Source organism: Branchiostoma floridae, chromosome 2 (genome assembly GCF_000003815.2).
Source record: "Branchiostoma floridae strain S238N-H82 chromosome 2, Bfl_VNyyK, whole genome shotgun sequence".
NCBI lineage: Eukaryota > Metazoa > Chordata > Leptocardii > Amphioxiformes > Branchiostomatidae > Branchiostoma > Branchiostoma floridae.
This window is the reverse complement of record NC_049980.1, coordinates 25,762,764-25,784,063: the sequence shown is the minus strand read 5'-3', so window position 1 is coordinate 25,784,063 and position 21,300 is coordinate 25,762,764. Positions and strand designations below refer to the sequence as shown.

Below are 21,300 nucleotides of genomic sequence, written 5' to 3'. Positions count from 1 at the left end.
TGTCCCTTGTTGGCCTTCACTGAATAACCGTGTAATTTGATTTTATCCTATATATGTATCATCAAGATACTTGGACATGAAGGAATCAATGCCTACATTATCGTAGACGATCTACTATTTCGGAATCCTTGGCTTTCATGTTGTAACCGGTTACATTCGAATTCACCTTGTTCATATACAGCTCTCTGTAGATGTCGCGTGAATATCCACAACACCGATAAATTAATCTTCGTTTAAGCGCTCAATTCGTTTAATTCAAATCAGACATATTCCTTAGTAAAACAACGTATTGCCTTTATCCAAGCTCAGTTTATTTTGTACCATTTGTCAAATTGAACTTTTCAATCATTGCAACAGACGAATAGCAGATACAGTGTCTAATTGGTATATTGGTTAATATACATATCAATATACCGCAAATGAAGAAATGTTAATCACGCCTCTATTTACAAATATACAATGTTTGAATACATGTACTTGTAGTTCATCGCTAAAACTAACTTTTGCTTTCGATTTTTTATATGACCCATAATAACCAGTTTGTAGACATCGAACAGAAGTGAAAAGTTCTTACATAAGAATTATAAAAGATCTAGTATCCTAGGAAATAACAGAACGCGTTACTCATTTCTTCTCTGTCACAGTATGTTATCTATGATATTTAATGTTACAATCTATTGTAGACGATACACGATACATGTACATACGCTTACTTAATTAAGATATGTGCATCAATCTGCTCGCTCGAATAATGTAGATTTCTTGAAAATCTTAACTAAAAAATTATTGAATCTAGAATGCACCCTTCTAAACAAGCCCTTTGGGCAAGACGAAAACCTTCAGCTACAACTTTCAAACAAAATCTAGTACTTTAACAGATACAACCTAACTCTGCTTTTCCTTGATTTAACGCCAGTCGGCGATGTTCTGCCTGTTCTCTAACGTCTCTTGTTGAACTGGTAGGTAACCCAGCCGTCCGACTCGTTCACGTCAGGGCCGAGGTGGGGCTGGTCGTACCGGTACAGGTCCATGGGGTCGGGCGTGTAGCGGGCCCGGGGGTCTTCCGTCTCAATCGCCGGGATGTCAATCATGGGCTGGGCTCCCATGGGGGCGTGGCTAGGCTCGGGGACGTAGCTGTGGAGGAGAACATTGAATGAATAAATGAGGATCTTTGTTGTACGTTTATGCTCTCTAACTAGCTAATTACGGGTCAAAGTGAAAAGAATGCAGTTCCTAGGGATTCTAAGTACAAATTGGGTAAAGATGTGATATAAAACTCGAACAACAAAGTCTAAAATTTGATAGTATTGCACTGGTTCAGCTTCTCTCTTCTTAAAACAGTTGTAAATGTAAAGGCAGGTGGAGCTTAAAAGACATGGTTTGTCTAATTGTATGAGGAATGTACATTTTTCTATGCTATCTAAATATCTAAAGCATGGAGACTTATGTTGTACACAATTGAAAAGAAGATTGTGTCAAGTCTTGAGTCACGTCAAAAGGAAAGACTTTGTCATACATATGATGCAACTAACCTTCTTGTCATCTGCTTGGCACCGGCAAATGACAAAAGGATGAATTGAAACTGAGAAATTAAAGGACAATATATTTCCAATTTGAAAGAAAAGCGCTTTTGATTTTTGGCTTGTGAATGCGCAATAGGGTATATTTTACGGGAAACATTGTTTATGCAGGTGTGTTCTTCGTCTTATTCTGTCATGAATCAATCAGAGCTTTCAACTGCGATGACATCAGCGTATTGGCTGTTCCGGCAAATAAGAACAACTGACAGGTTTGCAATAGCAACGCCTGTATTCGTAATTACAAGTTTGTTATAGCAAAACCTGTACATGTATTGGTAATTCAGGGTTTGCGATAGATTTGGTTTCGGGAGGGGGAAACATTGCCTTTCTAGTTGAAATAGCAATAGGGAAGCAAGCAGAACACCAGACATAGCAGATTACCCGTTGTACATGTCCTGGCGAGGAATGGTGGTCTGGTAATTAGGTGCCTGCACGTGCGCACGTGGGATGGACCTGTCGTAGTCAGCCTGCGGGACCGGGATGTCCGTGCCGTTGGGGATGTTCGGCTCGTAGCCGCGGTTCACGTGGTACCCCGGCTCGGGAGGCGCACCCTCCTGGTCCCACTGGTTCCTCACGTCGTACTGATGTTTCTTTTCTTTAGACACGCAGGGTTTGCATAACCTGGTGGCATGGAAACAACAACATTCAAAACTCTTGATATAATGACATGCATTTTATTGCATATTCATGGTCAACAGAGGTTAAATGCATGCAACTAAAATATAAGACAAGTTGCTGTATTCCATCTCTACAAAGTCTCTTGTCTCTTCTAAAAACGTGTGTACATTTACAGATTTTTTAATAATAACTTTATTGCACAACAATTGTACGAGGTACAAAGTATGGCATCTACATAACTACAGTTCTATAGCTTAACTTAAGGCTTATCTAACTAATACAGGAGTTGTTGTATGGGATAAGTTTCTTACAATCATTGGAGGCTTTTACAATCATTTGAGGAATTTCTAATGTCTAAACCTTTAATTACACCGTGTCTTCAGATGACGTAGTAGTAACATGTGTATATTTCTGATCTAATTTGTAAATGCGGAAGAATTCAAAAGTCACAATTCGCCCTGCAATGATACACATTGGAGCATGTATTGGTGCAGAAAGTAGTTCATTATTTTTTTATTCTTATGCAGTACACATAAAACACAGATAATGATAATAACAGGGCATTCGGTACACACCACCATTTGATATTTCTGAAACAAACAGGAGCATGTTGCTACCCCTTAAGGATAACTACATTACCGGAACCAACAACAGTACAATAAATACCTTGCTAACAACGCAATCAACACAGCCAGCATGAGGAGACCCCCGACGACACACGCCGTGATGATGCCTGCACTGTCATATTGCACTGGGGACGACAGAAGTTGTGATCAGTAATAGCTAAAGTTACGTTCAATGATCAGAGAGCTATGTTGGCATGAAAAGGGTTCTTCTATGTCATTGATCGTCTTGCAGTATACTTCTTAACGAAGTTGTCATTGGATAAGCTAGAATCATTTTTCATCAAAAGTCTTCTATGAGATCATTAAAGAAAAAAATTTCACAATTGCAAGGTGAAATTATCAAAAAGAAGAAAATTTCACTAGGTGACTTACGATAGACAGCAGTCTGTTATTCAGAGGAGTTAATGCCAGCAGAAACTAAAGCTGGAAAACGTGCCTGTGCGTCAGAATGTTAGTCCAACTAAATCACGTTTCTAGGTGCCCTTCTACTGTTCTACTGACTCTAGGAAAGGGAACTGTTAGAAAGAGGCCAAATCAGACCCTGACAGTGAAAGACTGTGTCTGTGTTAACCAGACTACATCTGAACCAGCAAGTCACTTCCTTTAACCAGCATGATAAAGACAATAGTCCCACAATGATCACCGACATCAGGGAGAAAAATGTAACTCTTACCAGGTTGAGGTGAATACGTCGTTTGGGCTGTAAAAGAAATACAACATACATGTTATGACTTGTGAAGACGTTACATACTGACAAGGTGAGTCATATATGTTTGAAACCGATGAAAATTCATTGTCTTACAATCCTAGCCACTCACTGCCCTACAAAGCTACAAACCTTATCCGCGTGGCCTAAACCACTACTCGTACTTGACGTTCTTGGCAGTGCCCATATGATTGGGAAAACTTATGCAGAACTGGACTTACAGGACATCATACCATCGGAAATTCCGTCCGACTGATGGAATAAATATGTTCGAATCAAAAGTTGTATGCTACTGTACACAGCGTACATAATTGCCAACTTATGGCTATTCTCTACACCATGCAAATCACTATCTATGTATGTTCATGTGAATTTAGTTAAAGTCCAACCCACGCCAAAGGGCGCATTTCAATAGCCCTTGAGCCACACAACTTTGTGCCATGGCTGTAGGGGGGCTGGTCCACTGGTAGTGGCGTGCAGTTTTCAACTTCCATGCTTTTCTCCAAATTGCTGAATGCTAAGCATCAGACAGCATCATGTACCATTTCAAAAGTATTTTTTTCGATGACTCGGTCTGGGATTGTAATCGTGATCTACTGTATACAAGGCGAGTCGTCGGCTTGGCAATGGCCGTTCACTGTCAGTATATCTCTAGGCAAAAAGGAATGCAAGCAAGACACAAAACTGCCAGAGATTACTGACAGCCCCTCCCTTCCGGTGTACGAATACTTCACTGGATTACAAGGTTGTAAGGGTTAAATGTGTACCAATGTAGTGTCTGATGTATGTACATGTGTTTATGAACTTCTGAAGAGATACAAATGTGTATTTTGGCACGGTGTAGCCGATGACAGCTGCGATGTTACCATGATGTTATCACTGGATCTAATCATAAACTAGTTCCGCACACAAGGACAGAAGGACGCGATTTCATGACCTTGGCTCGACAGTGTTGGTTACGCTAGGTCACACATTCTTCTGCGTAGGTTTATGTTCTACAGATTATGGGAACCTAAACCCTTCTGCTGCTCCGACTCGCGATGAACATATCACAGTTCCTAAAGTAAACTGTCAATTACGATTGCAGCCTAGTATGGATATACATGGTGTAGGTTTTTAAGACAAGTAGCCAGAGGTCGACCGAATAACCCGTGTGTATCTGTAAACAATTGCCTGCTGTAACAACTACTGCAGATAAGGCTCTAACTTTACCTCTTTTTCTCAGGCCCTGTTCGTTAAGTTATTTTACATCATAGAAGTAATTGTCTCATACTCACAGAATATCGATCGTTCCATGTGTATGACCATAGCGTTCATTACAATTGTCATTTCCGTGGTTAGTCAGATATCAATATTCAGACTGGTCTATGCCACAGTTTGTGCTTTCCAACGCTTTGTCTACAAACCATAGCCATTTGATACACACGTATGTTTCTCCCTGTAAGGAAATGTACTTAACAGTCGTTTTCTTTGTACTTGCGTTCCTCGCAGAAAAGTGTCTTTCAATTGCCGGTTTTCAATGACTGGCTTTCAATAGTCTGAGTCGATAATGAGCTCAATTGCTACTATTCTGGCATGGCCTACATCGGTATAATGAATAATGAACGAACTGTCTATTCGAATTCTGTGCGGGACAAAAAGATCGATGTGGAAGGTCACAATGCCAAAGTGCCATACGGTATGACAAGAGAAATCAAAATGTTAAAAGTCATCTTCAACTACCTTGAAAGAGACGTCGACTTAATACCGATCACTGTATAGTTCACCTAATTCAAAATTAACACTGTTAATATGAGGATGGCAAAGGTGCATAGTTCAATGTCACAAATCTAAGCCCGACACGCCCAATGGACACCTTACAGTCAGTATCAACATGTCCAACCACAAAGTCTTGGTTTTAGTCCGAACTCAAGCGTAGAGTCTGAGTATGCAGCGATGATTTCTCATTGCTTCCTTCTCAGCCCACAAAACCTGGCATGTTAAATACATGTACACCAACCCAGAGCGAATTCTCTGCATGACTTCGACACCGGTGTTACTGTTAACCTGCGAACGTGGCTGTGTGAGTCTTGTCATCTTGAGACAATTCAATTCCACATGTACAGGACGGAGATAAGGAGCTAAGGACACTTACCTGACACATAAGGACAGAGGAACACGGCAAATAATATCGATCCTACAAATCTACTGAGTTCCGCCATGTTTTAGCCGCCGAGCCACGCCAAAACACCGGATTGGAATGACAAGTAGTCCGACCGGTCTTGGGCACAGTCATCCTTCCGTGCAGTCCAAGGGTTGTTCTCTAACAATGGGCTAGAACCACGTTCGAGCTAAGGAAAGGGTGTGGTTGCTGATTGTTCTATGACACAAACTTTTGCTTGATTTCGATGATCACAGATTTCAACAAAAGAATTTTATGGGATCAAATGGGGATGGTTGCCAATTGCAGTTCATCTTAAGTTCGCCACAAGCAGCATAAGAAACCCATGTGTTGGCAGGCTTCCTCAATCTGTATATCAATACATGTACATTATCTATCACCCACTGTCAGGGACTGACTCATTCGTCAGCGTTTTTTCAAAATACACCGTGTCGTATCATGTTGTTATCGTTAGGCTTATTTTATGGATCCTACAGATCATTGGCTTTGGGTTTTTCACAAAACTATCTAATTATTCATTTCTATAGATACATGTTTTCATATATGTCTGTTTACTGTAAGTAATTGCTATAGACCTTACGAAAGTCCCTGTACCTTTGTTGTGTCAATAAAGCTTTCTGCACCACTTATTTCGTGACAGCTACTGTGGCTGTTGTAGCACGTTTGGTCTTTAGAAAGCTTAATCAGCAGAAATAGTAGTGAATTGTGAGGGCTATTGTTGGGTGTTACATTGTTAGATAGGTGCGTGCTCACATCCTGTATGCAGTGCGTGCGAACATACGTAATTGATAGGTACTATACCAATCTTATCATAAAACCTACTAACGTTGTATCAGAAGTTTACAGTTTACTCCCAATAGAAAAATGACAGAGCCATTTATTTCAAGTATTTGGTCATATAGGATTACGGTACATCACCAGCAGACAACCCTATGTCTGTTAACATATCTGTTTTGAGGTAGTTTTGCAAATTGCCCAAATATCAAATATCTTATAATTATGTAGAATTCACTTACATTTTCGACTTGTTATGAAGGAGAGCAGGGAATGAGATTGTCAATGATGAACGATTTTTATATGAAAATATGATACAGGCTAAAAGGCCAAATACTTTTCCTAGCAATAAAGTGTCGGTAGATGTCACTTGCTCGGATATCAGATTCTAAGTCCAGCCCTGATTCTCCATCTTTCAATTACCCGGACTATAAATCCTTCCTTCTGTGCTCGTTAAGTCCTTGTCACCTGTTCTAGTTCTAAACTTTCCGCGCACGTACTTCCTCAGCTCCCGTGCCACCTGCCGAAGAACTTTCCTGTACATCTTGTCCAGGTGCCGACGGTAGCGGGGAATGATGCGCCCGCTGTGGTCGGCGTAGTCGCTGGGGGTGACGCCCCGCTGGCAGACCGAAAGCTCCACATCGTCTGTGGACTCCCACTTGCAGGGATCGTCGGGGATGTAGTTTACGAACACTCTCTCCCCTGCGACCACGTCATGATAGATGTGTGCTGTTTTGGACAGGCAGGAATCATAGTATGTGCCAGGCGGTGGACAGCCTAGCGTCCACGGCGCACCTTTTCTCCTCGCCTGAGATCGGGAGACGCACTCGATCCGGTGACTTTTCTTTGCTCGTGTCCTTTCTCCATTCTGATGTGGTCGGCACTGATATTCGAACTCCGCATCATTCCTAATCGTGGGCTTTCGACGGACCTGAGAGGCTTTCTTTTCAGGAGCGGTAGCCTGGTCTCGCGCGCCGGCTCGACCGGTGGCCTGAGGGACGGCCCTGGTCTCTCTGACGTTAGACTTGATGGTCTCCCCGTCCTGCACGTTTCTGTCTGCTCTCTGGGCGACGATTGCCTTGGTAGCCTCTCTCAGGGTGGCGTTCAGCTGTCTGGCTACAGACACGCTTCGCTCATGCGATAGCCTCGTCCGAGGGCGAAGACGAGTCGGCAACCTGGAAGCTGAGAAGATTACAGTAATTATCCGACCAAGGAGGTTGAAAAAAACTCCATCTCTAACTGTCTGGCTAATGTAGATTTCACATGGCCATCGGAGTTCACTAGGGAAAAATGTATAGCAGCTTATATCTGAAAAAAATTGAGCTTTAGAATCTTACACGGAGCGTGACCTTGAATGTCTTACCGTTCTCCTGATTCCCTTCCGCTTTCACTGGTCCTTCAGGAAAGTTCAAGACGCAAGGACGCTCCAGAAAATTCCACAATGTACTCCTCCGATTATCACCCTGGCCAGCGTCCCCTATCAGTGCCTCCATGTTTCCAAATGAAAACGTAACGTTACATATGAAAGCAATGCTTGACAATTTTCGAACTTGACAAAATTTGCGAACGTTTCGACCGCCATGTGACGTCAGATGCACGCCGAACGTCATTCGAAAAGTTCGTCATACTCATTATGGGAAACTGTTGAAGCAGCTAGTGGCTGAGGGTAGGTCACAGTCACCATTTGCCTAACGTTATAGGCCTACTAATAAAATATTAGCGATTTCAGATTTTGTGATTTGGAGATCTAGAGATCAGGATCTGCGAATTCGTGTAGACATATTCCTTCCCTGTCATATAATAGGAGGGTCATCAGCGCTGCAGTCTAGCAATAATCTGCCAGAAGGCGCTTTCCTTGCGCTGGTACTCAATATTAAATTCCGGTACTTTATATTTGCTCGAATGATTGAAAGTCTTTAGAAATCATACCTTGTGACAATTGTTATCGAGTCTAGGTTGTTTTACCTGAATCAGCACGAGGTTTGTTTTTTTCTCTAAGCACTAAGTTACATGATGCTATTGATTATCTGGATCTATCTGAGTGGCGTATGACTCAGTCTTCCGAAGTTGGCAATGGACCTTAATGTCCTCGACAGACGATCAATACTTAGCCTTTGCTACTTAGTTAACGTTAACTTTCTAATCAAAGTGGACGAGGAATTAATTAACAGAAAGTTTACACAAGCGTCGGTAACCATCTAGCCTGGAGCTTCTTCTGGATCAACTCCTTCTTGAGTGTTATCTCCTAGTTGCAGCGGTAATGGGCTGTCCCTATAGAGAACACAGTCCTTATGTAGCACTACTGAACCGCCCCTTATCAGGTCACGCCCCTCATGTGTTCCCAAGTCCCGGATGAATGACCTGGCTTGAAGGACAACATGGCGACTGCTGGCTAGGAAAGTTTGTCAAGAAAACTTTCTTTGAATGTTTAGGCTGTTATTTGCCACCACTGAAACTTATATCTGCTGATACTTAACAACTAAAGCATCTTAAAGGTAAGCCATATTATGGTACACCAGTTGTGGCTGTAGAATTTGTGTTGTGTAATAATTATAGATTTATGGGAGGGGGTGTATCAGTATGTTGGGCATGTTGTGGCACGGAAATCCTGCTTCAGTCATGATAAAGGCACCCTTGTCTCATGACGATAACTTTCTTGGTTCAACTGTAACGTTTTACTGTTTGAATTTGCAAAAACATTACTTATACACGTTAAACATAATGTTTGAGAAAGTCCAGTCAATTTTGAATAATACATCAGTGGAATAAACGTATCAACAATGATTATTGTTTAATTTAATGGAAAAGAACAGAAACATCAATAGTAGCCACAGTTGGTTATTGAAATACTTGCAAAAAGTATGTCCGTCTTATCCAAAATGTATCAATGACTACTGAACAACTTGTTAGATTTATGATATTGTACCAAATGCATTTATTGAAGAGAAATATCTTACACAATGTCTTACTGTCTGTATATCATAACCCACAATTACAGGACAAAACTTAAGATATTAACGTTACATGGCCCTTTTGGAAAATAACGTTATATTCTGTCATGCATAAAAGGAAATAGGAACACAGACATTGACACCATACTACTAGTACAGTACGTATAATTTTATGACCATGTTGGCGGGTAATTGAATTGAGCAGTAAGTATCTTCACGTATCCTTTTCAGACAGGTGCCAAACAGGTGATTATGAATGTAAGAATTTTGCATTATATTTAACTTAAGTGTTTTTTAGTGTAGGCAAATTGGCGTAATGCAAATTGGATTTTGTAGTGGAGAATTGACATGATTGTTGACTTATAATACACTTCTGGAGTTGCATGTAGCTCCACTAGTACTAGGAACACATTTCAAGGTTGTAAATTCAGTCTTTTACACAAGTTAACATGACCAGTAATATAAAGTCAGGTAATTTGGAGAATTTTTGTTCATTGTATTGTGAGTTGTTACAAGTCTTTACACTTATAGGAGGGTTGAAGTGGAAACAATTTTTTGTGTGTACATGTGCAGGTTGTATGTTTGGATAATGGCAGGGTGAGATTTTCTCATGGCTGGGAATAGAACCCTCTTACACAACAAGTAAACAAACAAAGGGTGTGATTGAATTGTTTTTGGAACTTGGAAAGAGGGAGTAAATGAGTGGCAAATGAAACACAATTGCAAAGTTAAGAATTTTGTAAATCTTAAGTACTTCATTAGTGAAAATGTAAGGTAGGACAGTTCAGTGAATTTCTCTGAATGGCGATGCCTAGACAACCATGTACATTTCATAACTGTATTTCCAGATGAATCTGTACTTGGCAGCCACCTTCATCAGAGACGCACAGTACGGCAGGAATGGGCAGTTTGAGACAGACGAGAACTCCGTAAAGTGAGGAAATTACGTACTATATTGCTAAGATGAAATGTAAGCTTTCAACAACAATGTGTTTATGACAGGAAATCTTTCCACATCTGTATCAATGCCACTGTTGAATGTATGCCCAAGTTACGGTGGGTTGTCACAAAAGCCAGCCAGTCAGAAAACCTGACGAATTCTGAAGCTAACATCAATGTGGAGATTGATAAGAGAACATGAAGGGTGTACTGTACAGTGTAGACTTTCTTCAGCTGTAAGAGCATACCTCCATCATGAAATATTTAGAGCTCATGGTTCAGCTGTAAAAAGACAGAGCCAGTGCCATCCAGCTAGCCAGTAACTGTTTAAAAACTAATGAAAGGGATTTAACAAACATTCTGTCATTCCCTTCTAGGCTGTACAACCTTTATACCCACTGGCTGCCCAAGGTGGTGGCATACTTCTTCATCCTCCTCCTGCTGTCCCTGGCTATCTTTGAGAAGCCTGCTGTACCTGGCCTGGAGATTGAGTACTATGTAAGTACCATTGTGTCATTAAGTTGTTAAGAGAACTAGCAACTTGTCATCATAAAATGGTTGACCTATGTTGAGGGCAAAACAAAGAGGTCTACGTGAAAAAGATGTTGACTGTGCACTGTGTGCAGAAATTTTTTTGCGGTATGAATGGAGTCTACCCAAGACCCTAAAACAAGATTGATTCCATTGTAACAGCATATTTGTGTAAAATCTACCTGTTGTTGTTCTCTTACCTTATTTCTTGACTATTGTTCTTCTGTCTTCTGATTCCACTGTGGCTAACTTGCAGTCTGTAATGTCTGCCATATTTTCCTGCCTAAGGTAACCATGCCCATGGAGGTGATCTGTCTGATTGTGATTGGCAGCAGGCTGTTCCATCTAAAGCTCTTCTCCCCTGGGAAGACCTTTTACTCAGACAAGAAGAATCTGGTTGTCATGGCAACCATGGTTGTAAGTAGCTCTTTAAAGAAATACTAACCTTCGTTTGTTGAAAATTGAAACTACGATGGGTACTCCAAGTACGAGTGACTAATGAGATCTCGTCATGCAGTTAACATTATTTGTAAGTGTAGCTTTTGTACAATTTATCACAAACTAGAAAGGCAACATGTGCAGAATGTTTTCCCTGAAGCCTTTTATCAAGCTACTTGCATACCATACTATACCATTAGGCTTGCTCCATAGTATTGTGTGTAAAAAAAGACTACATCAACTTGTTTTTTGGGATTATATCATTTACATAATTGCATTATACCGTTAGGCAAAAGTGTCCCCTGAAATGGTGCATTTTATTCTGTAAAGCATCTGAGAGTTAACATCAGGACTTCATTATGTACCAGTTGTGTGTGTAACATCCTCTATTTTGTTCCACAGGTAGTGGTGATAGACATGATCTCCTACATAGCGTTGGTCAATTCTGGCCAAGCTATGTATGCCTACCGCTGGTCCCGCCCACTGCGCCCATTACTCCTGGTCAACATAAAGGAGGGCAGACAGGTACATGTCAGCAGCAAAACATCAGCAAAACGTTCAGTTCAGTTCAGTCCAGTCCAGGAATCCAGCGTGACAGAGCAAAGCTGAAGTCTTAAAGTCCTGTAACTTCCCGAGTGTCAATGCAATGTTGATATGAAAGTGTGGAAGAATTCATATGTTCATGTCAGACTGGCAGTAGGGGGTGGAGAATCTAGGGGAAGTGGTTAACTCTCTGAAGTGCTATTTACTGCATTTTAGAGGCAAATTCCAAATACCAATGTAGTGTGACCCTTGTTAATAGGATACATCCAATCATATTCCTGCTATCCTTATGTCTAATACTAAATATAGATGTTTGGTGACTAAGTTTACTAACCATGATATTTAATAGATTAATGAGTTTTCACTATCAAGACAGATAGAAGTTCTCAGTAGAATAAAAACTTTTCTCTCAGTAACAGTTGTCGAGTTGAGTGCTTGTAGTCTCCTATCAGCTGCTATGATCTTGTTGTTTCTCTGCAGATTCGTCGAGCTTTTCGGAACATCCGCCGTACCCTGCCTGACATCTTGAATGTCCTAGTCCTGTTCTTCCTCAGTATTGCGCTTTTTGCTCTGATGGCTCTGAAAATCTTTGAGAGAAGGTGCATGATCACATCGTTACGTAGATACCTTCATTATAGTCTTCTTGTTAGTGTATATTGACATAGGTACCGTGCTAATGATCTTATTCTTTAAACATAGTCTATATGGCATAAACCCCTGTAGGCTGATGTTGTCCTGTAGTTAACAGTGTGTTGAATGATATTTATTTCTGACATAAATTGCTGTTGTTAACTCTTCAACCAGCATTTCTGGACACATGGGAATTTTCATTAGTATCACCTTGCAATCTTGAACACAGTCATGGGCTATTTTTACCTCTATATATCATCCTACTGTCTTTTTTGTTGCATGTTTCTTTTGTAAGACATACCTTATTGTAAGTTCTGTGTTTTCTGTTTCCCAGACCAGAGTTGAGACTGTATACTGACAACAGCCCGTACTTCAAGCACTATGGTGACATTTATTTTCAACTGTATGTGCTTGTAACAACTGCCAACAGTCCTGACATCATGTAAGTCACCTTCCTTAGTGTCCCCCAGGCATATCACAACTATGTCTTATTGTATGTATATATCAGCATCTTGAACTTTCCTTTTTAAATACTTTGGACTTGTAATACTGAAACAAACAATGATCTTTTAAAGCCTTTTTTTTTGTTCTCATTTTATAAGTATTTATTTCATCTCATGGTAAATCATTAATGTCCTGTCTATACACAACAGGAATGGCATTATTAACATGCCAGTGCAGAATCAGGACATTAACTATTCAAAGTACAATTATTCATGAAAGCCAAATTGAGTACATACAGTATTGATTGAGTATAGTATCATGGCAGCTAACCCATAATATAGGGAAATATCATCATCATCAGGGAAATATACATGAATGTATATATCCATGTCAAACAAAAAGAACTTCAGACATTCATAATCTTAACTGACATATACATGCAGTAACTTGCCAGTTCCTTTGCTTCATCTTCGATAATCATGTTGCTAACTCCTGGTTGTCTCTATAGGATGCCAGCTTTTGACAGCAACAAGTGGTTTTCCCTGTTCTTCATCGTGTATGTGGTGGTCTGTCTGTACCTGTTCATGAGCATCATCCTTGCTGTCATCTACAAAAACTACAGAAAACATCTTAAGGTACGTCTCACAATCTTGCATTTTCACAAATGGAGTCTGATGTATGTGATGAACTTAAGAGTTTACCTTCCATGCAATTCAGGCAGCCTAGGGTTGCCTATTAGGCTGTTGCTTTGTTCTTGTAAATGTTGAATTGAATACACCATTACTACTGTAGACTTGGAAACTTTATTCAGAAAATACCTTGCAGCCAGAGGCTAATTTAAGTAGCACTTACAAGCACTGCTAGTGCCAGTACATAAGATGGTTTAAGCTTGGCAATTAATGCATGCATCAAAATTTCGTACGTGTGCAAGTGAATAAAAGTGCATGTGAAGTAAATATCATTAGTCCGTCAGGATGGGGAGATGAGCCTTTTAAAACCTTGTCATGAAATGTCACATGTGCTGTGATTTTTTGGGCACTCGTTTATATACTCTATCTTGGTATTCTTTGTAGATCGTAGTCTAACTCCATTCTGATATGGATCCTCTCGCACCCACCCCACAGAACGAGATTAAGAAGTCTGTGTTCATCAAGCGAGTGAAGCTGGAGCGTGCGTTTAACGAGCTGAAGGAAGAGGTGGGGGGGAAGTCTGTAGTTACAGAGAAGACGTGGTATGTTCTGATGAAGGAGGTTCTACCCAACAAGACCCAGGTCTACTACAGTCTGCTGTGGCTAGTGCTGGACAAGGATGCCAATGGCTACATAGGTGAGGAGATATACCATCCCTGCACTAGTTACTCTAAAACAGAACTAGTTACTCTAGTTTCTCTAGATATCATAGATATATCTGGAAAATTTATGATAATCATAATTGGGACAAAAGGTTAACAAAAATATTTTCAAATGTTGGACACAATAATTGTATACACGCAAGTTAGTATTCAGTAGTCATCAAGTACATTTGTATAGTTATACAGTGTTATACGGTATACTCTTTGACCTGTGTGGCTGCCATTGTGTATTTAGTCTTTTTTATAGTTATTAAAGTATAGAAAGCTAAAGCTATCTATTAAAGCATGATATCTTATTTGCATAACATTCATCTGTGTTGGTAGATGTAATTATGGAAATAATTTTTTCCGCAATGTACCAACTATCAACTTTTAATGTAAAATTTAGGAACCTCTGCTTTTGTGATGGACATAAAGCTGACATCAAAGAAGCAAAACAGTAATTTTAGATTATGGGAGCAGGTCCCTTTACTTTACTCTCAAAGCAGAGTTTGGTGGGGAGAATCGTGACCTTTCAAAATTTTATATGCTGTATTTCTTTCGACCAGCCTCAGCCTCCCCTGGTCAAAAAAAAAAATGTCATATACGGGAAAGGTCACGATTTTCCCCACCAACCTGCATGGAAAGTACCTTTACTTAACCTGTTGCTACATTGTATGTCTGTTCTTCCAGATCAGAAGATGTTCCTGCAGGTGGCAGACCTGCTGAACGTGGAGGTGTCAGAGATCAGGAACCAGAAACACCTGATAGAGAAATATTGGCCTCACGTCTACAACTCCTCTGTCAGCATTGCTGTCAGACAGGTCGTCATGCACAAGTGAGTTGGGTGGGAGTTTAGAGCAGATATATACAATGTATGTTAAGGTGGCAAGTTGGCCTAAGGTGCTCTTATGGATACGGTTGATAACTATGTAAACTTTGTTCTTGGTTTAGCTCCCCAGCAGTCCCTAATTTTGTGCCTGTCCTAAAGGCACTTAACATCACCTATTTCCTCACTCTACTCGTAAAAATAAGCACCTAGTTTCAGTTATGGATATCATCTAAGATGGACATTAAGCCAAAGGTCCTGTGTTTGAGGAGACCCACACCTCAATTATGTTTTAAAAAAACACCACAATTGTGGATTAGAGTAGTTGTGATGACAATCCTCCCACAAATCTCAATAAAAAAAATGGATAAAATCATTGATAGTGCAAAGTTGTTTTTATTACTACAACAACAAAGTACTCATGATTCATTTGCCTCTGTTTTCAGGTTTTTCCGTTACTTCTTTGATCTGGCTATCGTGGTCAACGCCTTCTTCATTGGGTTTAACCTGGATGAGGCGGAGTGGTTCTTCCTGTCTGTCTTCACCTGTGAAATCATCCTCAAACTATACACCTACGGCTTCAGTGAGTTCTGCCGCAGGTTCTGGAACATGTAAGACATTTCTGTGCATATTCTTAATTCATATGTTTCCGCTGGAGATGATTATCTCATAGTCACACTTTTTTGTTTGATATTCTATTCATACATTCTTATTCTGTAATTGCTGGATGGTTTTCATATGTTTGTTTTGTTGAATAAAAAAAAAAAAAGATGTGTACCTACATGTATAGGTTTGTTGAGTTGCTTTTCCAGCTGTTATCGAAATTCGTTGCTGTGCCAGTTTGGAATCATCCTCCTTGCTATCATTGTATTCTGTACACACACTTTTCTTAAGCCGTCTTCTTCTTCTTCCATATTGACAAGATTGTGCTTCTGGTAGGAATTAACACAATGTTCGAAATATTGTTTTTCTAATGTATGTGTGGTGAACACTGTCCCCAATGGTTCAAATAATATTGTAGTCTTGCTGTTTAGGATGTTTGAATCGGAGAAGGTGCCAGTGGTGATAAAAACTTTAAGGACAATACACATAATATTTACTATCTTATATTTCTATTATTATGAAGATCTGTGTTGTTGCTGTTTGTTTTCCTCTGTCTGATTTTATATTTTTGTTTTTTCCTGCAGATTTGATTTCATTGTTATATCAGCAGCCTTTATTGCCACAATTATTGAGGCTGCTTTGGAAGAATGTAAGTTTTATTATATTCTTTCTAATCTGCATCTTTGTTTTGCTCCTTTTGTGTATATGGACAAGTTCATCCCTACTTACATTTGTACAAGCTGTGTATTGTTCTTGAGTTTAGCTACTGTTTCAAGATTAGTATGCCTGTGAAATACATTCTGTACTTAATTGTAAGACTTAATTTTAAGACTATGTATTGTACGTAATATGTATACACGACAATATACACATTACACAATGTCTTGCTATTGATCTCCCACTGGTACTACTAGTACCTTTTGATTCAAGCATCATTCTGGTCTCTCTTGTATGTAGTGCAATACAGTAGGGAGACGCTAGATGTCCTCCTTGTTCTTCGAATCCTGCGACTCCTAAAACTTGTGGGGAGCATTGACAGGTAAGTTTTCAGTTACATGTATATCGATGTGGAGTTAAAAGTGGACTTCTGACTATATTGAATGTGAAGTGTTTTTTAAGGGGTTAGAATTTGGTGTTTTCTGCTGTTAGGTTCAAGATCATTATTGGCACATTGACGAACATCGCACCTTCCATGTTCACCTATGGAGGAGTCCTGTTTGTAAGTTGACGTTATTTGTGTTACCAGAAATTCTGAATTGATGTATTCACATCTTTAGTACCCTAACATTTATTTCACTTGATATTCATGGCTGTAGCATGTAGAGAAAATGTTTGCTCTACAGAATGAATACAAGCTTTACAAACTGGCAGCTTTTATATTTGTATTCAAATTAGAAACTTAATGTGACTATCTGATGTCACTTTGAACATCTTACAATGAAGTCCAGAAATAATTTTTGTTCATTTTATTTCACCCCTGACATACCAGGTGTTTTACTATGTGTTTGCCATCATCGGGATGGAAGTCTGGGGAACCATGTTGTCTGGGGACGTCAACATCACCTTCTGTAACAACCCAAAACTGAATGGCTCAGAGTTCGCCAGAGATCACTACTGTAACAACAACTTCAGTGACCTCCTCACCTCCTTTGTGCTGCTGTTTGAACTGATGGTTGTCAACCAGTGGCATGATATCCTTTGTTATAAGGACTTCAATAATAGATACATGTAGGCCACAGATGGCCATATTGGTTAGGTAAACTATCAGCTTTGAGTATAACTACAGCCTTACTTTTCTGAGCAGTTTGTTATGAAATATTGGTAGGAATTGTGGCAAAGTGTGAGGTGTTGTATGGGAAGGACATATATACGTACATCTATTAGAATCATCCAATTTTGATAACACTGCTGCGAGGATCCCTGACACTAGCCTGGTATCCAAACCTGTTATAGCTGCTGAGTCTCTTTGTCCTCTCACACAAAAATGAAACAACAAAAAGACTTTGCAGACAAATTAGGTTTGGATAACAGGCTACCCTGATGCAAGGGCGGGCAGCAGTAGGCTAGTCTTTCATACGAAAGTCTTTATGCAATACCACAATGTTTCAAGCTTACCTAGTTATTCCTATCTGCTTGCAAGGCTACAGGGTTAACTGTCTCCGTGATACCGATAGTGCCATATTGTACAGCCTGTTGTCCCCTTATCTAAAGGGTGTTCCTTCAATGATTCATGACGTGTGTTTGTGTGTGTTTAACCCTTAACCTGCTCACTGCTGACCTCGGGGTTTGTCGCCGTCACTAGTGCGTGGGCACGGCTGTACTTCGTGGCCTTTCACCTGCTGGTGGTCATCGTGGTGCTCAAGTGAGTCTGTATCTAGGTCTTTTGGTACAGTTTTGTAGCCTGGTATCCATCATATTCTAGCTCTGTCTGCTGGTTTGATCCCTTCCGTGCTGAACAGTCTGGCACCCATTATTAGAGAAACGATTTTAAATTAAATGTTAGTCTGGAGCATAGAGTTCTGGTTGCTCCCAAATCACACGGTCCTTGTAATGGTATTGTAATGGTGCTCAAACAGGCAAACTGAAGTTAAACAGCTTTAAATGAATAATGCAGGAAGTAAAGACAAAACAGTTCAAAATTGGGATGGGGACAGACTTGTGTGGAAGCAATAGTTGGACCAAACTGGAGCTAGAATATAAAGCAGGCTACAGTTTTCCATTAAAAAAAGATTTCCTGTGGTAAACTGCAGATTACAACAATACTTTCATAAAAATAACAAAATGGGGTAAAGTGTTTAAGAAATATGCTGCCTTGAGGTTTTCACTCCTCACCAATGCCAAATTGCCTTTTCATGTCCACCACAATATCAAGCATTGAAGACCAAACTAATTTCTGCACATCTAATATCTGTATCTCTCCTACAGTATATTTCTGGCCTTCATTCTGGAGGCGTTCATGTTGGAGTCCTCCCTGTCCACTGGCAAGTTCTCCAATGCTGTAGAGGAGAAGATTAAGGAGATGGGTCTGTGGGTCAGCAAGTGAGTTTCACTTCATATCAGTTCGGAGATTTTAGAACATTTTTACTCTGAAAGTGTAAGCATATCTGTATCTGTAATAATTCTTCCCAATACTCCTTTGCTGGTCGAGGAGTAAACCAGGAACTTCAGTAATTACATACATCTACTAGTAATGATATGTTGATGAATAGCAAAATGAAAAGCTCCAACAATAGCAAATGTTAGAAAGTTCAGTTGTTTCTCAGCTATCAAGCTGTTCTTCAGTTGTCCCGTGATACATGTAAATAGGCCCAAAATTGATCTCTTCCTATTTCATACTTTCTCACATTGGTTTTAATTTTGTAGATTTATGTGCTTTTCTGCGAAATTGGTAATACAACTGTCACTATCATGGTATCAGACAAAAAATCATGATAATGTAATAGTGCTGATACAGTCGTTGTCAAATTTTTTTTTGTATTTAAAATGGTTTGAAAAAGCAATCTTGTTTAACACCATTTAACACCACCCCTGTAAACCCCAGGAAACCCCTGCAGGAACAGTTGCCAGTAGAGCACGTTCAGATCGAGGCTCCACAGTCGGTCCTGGTGGACAACATCGAGGTCCAGCCCGGCCCGACCCAGACTCCCGCGGACAGCGAGGCTGCGGAGGCTGCGGACGTGGTGCCGGAGATGAAGGAGAGAAGACCTCGTGCCGACACAGGCCTGCGCTTCAGGATCGCCAGACGAGGTACCACCCTGATAGCTATATGATACTGTAGTCGATGTACCATTGTATTTGAAATGGCCGAGTGGCTATGCTAGTGGTCACGAGATTGAGATGTAACTGGTTCAATTCCTGGCATACCTGGGTAGACATTGTGGCCTTGGGAATGACACTTTACACAATTATCCCCACTTGAACCAGGTGTAAAAATGGGTATCAGACTTCCATTGGCGAGGTAAAACTAGGCAGAGGAAGGACAAGGATGGGCTTCACTTTCAAGTACTGTGACGGAGACACAGTTGATAACAACCAACTGGCCCAACGGCCTCAGAAACGCTATTGAATGACCTTTTCCTACCCTTTCATCACGGTAGTATATCCCAAAGCAGGTACTTTTAGAGCATATTCAAAGTGCTGAGATGATAGAATGACCTTTTTCTATTGCCAATTAGATGGACCGTCTAACGATAACCTCCTCTGTCTGTCCAGGTACCCGGAAGACAGAGATTCTTCTACAGAGGATGTTTGAGAGCGAGCTGTTGCATGAGGAAGGTCAGGAAATGCCTGCTACTGAACATGAGATAGAAGAAATGGAACCAGAAGAAATCCGCCCTACTCCCTTAACTCTGGATAATGTCACATAAGACATTACCCAAACCCAGGCCTCTTAACTACTTAGCTAGATGATTTTGTAACAACTTGTTTGAGCTTAAGGGAAGTGGTATACATGTATATATTTTTCATTGTATACATACAAAGTTACTGTAAGTTACAGTAACTGTTATTCTTTCATCTGGAGAACCAAAATTAGTGCTTAGGAAATGTTTTGTTACAAACCTGTCTCCTTGTCCTTAAAACCCAAGGCATGCCAACAGTCAATTATCAGTCTTTGTTATACAATGTCATTGTTAGACGAATACCTGGCCCATTATTTCACAGTGGAATTCATCCATAGAGTAGCAGTTTTTCTTTTCCTCAGAGAAGGTTTCCTTAGGCTTGGAGTTCTTTCATGTACTGAAACGGTTAGTTACCACATACTTTAATGGATACAGCTCTACACAAAAGTAATACAAACACTTTCACTTTTGCATTGCTAATTTTTAATGTTCTCTTTACAGTGTACCTGTGCTCTACACATGTAGAGATTCATAAAGTCATAAGACTGAAGCACAAACATGCTCATGTAAACTTGCCATTCTTAAGGTACCTGTACTTAATTTCTTTAGATAGGTTTATTGGAAATGTCACCACTGGCAGATGCCATTTGTACAGCCATATATGTACGTTTCACAGGGCTTGTCAGAGTACTAGTTATTCTGTTGTCTTTTTCAGTTAACGTTGGTATTATTTAATTTCATGTAATCTTTGCAATTTTATTTAATTTAGTTACCTATTTTAGGTTAATGATCACATTCAATTTGACAATGTACCTATTTTAGGTAAATAATCAAATTATTTGTGAACTGTACATAGCAATATATGTAGATTGAAATGAATTGACCTTTCCATATTCTAAATGAATTGTACAGAAAGAATTTAGTTAGGTACATTTTATGCAATTGTGGAAATTATATGGAACAATAATATTCCAATGTGGAAAATTTATACAAGGTACATTTTGAATTATTCCGTACTTCATCACTCTGGACTTCATGGTTTGCCTGAAGTTTTGTATGCAGATATGAAATCAGGAATATTTGGCAATAAATAACTATCATTGTGATCCAAGGTACAGAATCTGATGCTTCTTGGAATTGTTGGAGTCTTTTTTGTACCTAGATAGGTGTGCATATTTAGAGAGTATGGAACATGTCTCTTCAATTTGGAAAACTACACCCAGTCATAGTCCAAGGACTGCCAAGCTATAGGTACAG

At 39.9% G+C, this 21,300-nt stretch overlaps 3 protein-coding genes across 4 annotated transcripts; 1 reads left to right on the top strand and 2 right to left on the bottom strand.

Annotated features, from left to right (window-relative positions):
* Nucleotides 1–289: 289 nt before the first annotated feature.
* Nucleotides 290–5,883, bottom strand: LOC118409638. The gene is made up of 5 exons (XM_035810803.1): nt 5,665–5,883; nt 3,498–3,524; nt 2,865–2,949; nt 1,962–2,201; nt 290–1,134 (listed from the first exon to the last, which is right to left on the bottom strand). Exons 1-5 carry the CDS (start codon nt 5,729–5,731, stop codon nt 939–941), a joined length of 615 nt encoding a protein of 204 aa, XP_035666696.1. The 5' UTR covers nt 5,732–5,883; the 3' UTR covers nt 290–938.
* A 659-nt stretch (nt 5,884–6,542) lies between these two features.
* On the bottom strand, nt 6,543–8,357 carry LOC118410234. Its single transcript, XM_035811795.1, has 2 exons — nt 7,829–8,357; nt 6,543–7,647 (listed from the first exon to the last, which is right to left on the bottom strand). The coding sequence occupies exons 1-2, from the start codon at nt 8,073–8,075 to the stop codon at nt 6,881–6,883; spliced, it is 1,014 nt and encodes a 337-aa protein (XP_035667688.1). The 5' UTR covers nt 8,076–8,357; the 3' UTR covers nt 6,543–6,880.
* Nucleotides 8,358–8,779: 422 nt separating this feature from the next.
* LOC118409471 (two pore calcium channel protein 1-like) lies at nt 8,780–21,158 on the top strand. Of its 2 annotated transcripts, XM_035810513.1 has the most exons (20): nt 8,790–8,960; nt 9,648–9,674; nt 10,265–10,350; nt 10,733–10,853; nt 11,175–11,303; nt 11,727–11,849; nt 12,348–12,466; nt 12,832–12,939; nt 13,450–13,576; nt 14,066–14,267; nt 14,965–15,109; nt 15,547–15,711; nt 16,288–16,352; nt 16,661–16,742; nt 16,853–16,922; nt 17,193–17,394; nt 17,975–18,065; nt 18,629–18,742; nt 19,245–19,450; nt 19,916–21,158. In XM_035810513.1, the coding sequence occupies exons 2-20, from the start codon at nt 9,669–9,671 to the stop codon at nt 20,068–20,070; spliced, it is 2,316 nt and encodes a 771-aa protein (XP_035666406.1). In that variant the 5' UTR covers nt 8,790–8,960; nt 9,648–9,668; the 3' UTR covers nt 20,071–21,158. The 2 variants fall into 2 exon arrangements, with proteins under 2 accessions (XP_035666407.1, XP_035666406.1); XM_035810514.1 differs by lacking the exon at nt 9,648–9,674 and having other exon boundaries at nt 8,780–8,960.
* Nucleotides 21,159–21,300: the final 142 nt, after the last annotated feature.

Excerpts from the sequence above, each read along its gene's own strand:
- LOC118409638 (XM_035810803.1), bottom strand. The coding sequence starts at position 5,731 with ATGGCGGAACTCAGTAGATTTGTAGGATCGATATTATTTGCCGTGTTC. Across the intron at positions 3,525-5,664 it reads CCTCTGTCCTTATGTGTCAG|CCCAAACGACGTATTCACCT; the intron begins GTAAGTGTCCTT and ends TTTCTTTTACAG. Across the intron at positions 2,202-2,864 it reads TTGATTGCGTTGTTAGCAAG|GTTATGCAAACCCTGCGTGT; the intron begins GTATTTATTGTA and ends CCATGCCACCAG.
- LOC118410234 (XM_035811795.1), bottom strand. The coding sequence starts at position 8,075 with ATGACGTTCGGCGTGCATCTGACGTCACATGGCGGTCGAAACGTTCGC. Across the intron at positions 7,648-7,828 it reads GGAAGGGAATCAGGAGAACG|CTTCCAGGTTGCCGACTCGT; the intron begins GTAAGACATTCA and ends TAATCTTCTCAG.
- LOC118409471 (XM_035810513.1), top strand. Across the intron at positions 11,850-12,347 it reads ACATAAAGGAGGGCAGACAG|ATTCGTCGAGCTTTTCGGAA; the intron begins GTACATGTCAGC and ends GTTTCTCTGCAG. Across the intron at positions 12,940-13,449 it reads GCCAACAGTCCTGACATCAT|GATGCCAGCTTTTGACAGCA; the intron begins GTAAGTCACCTT and ends TTGTCTCTATAG.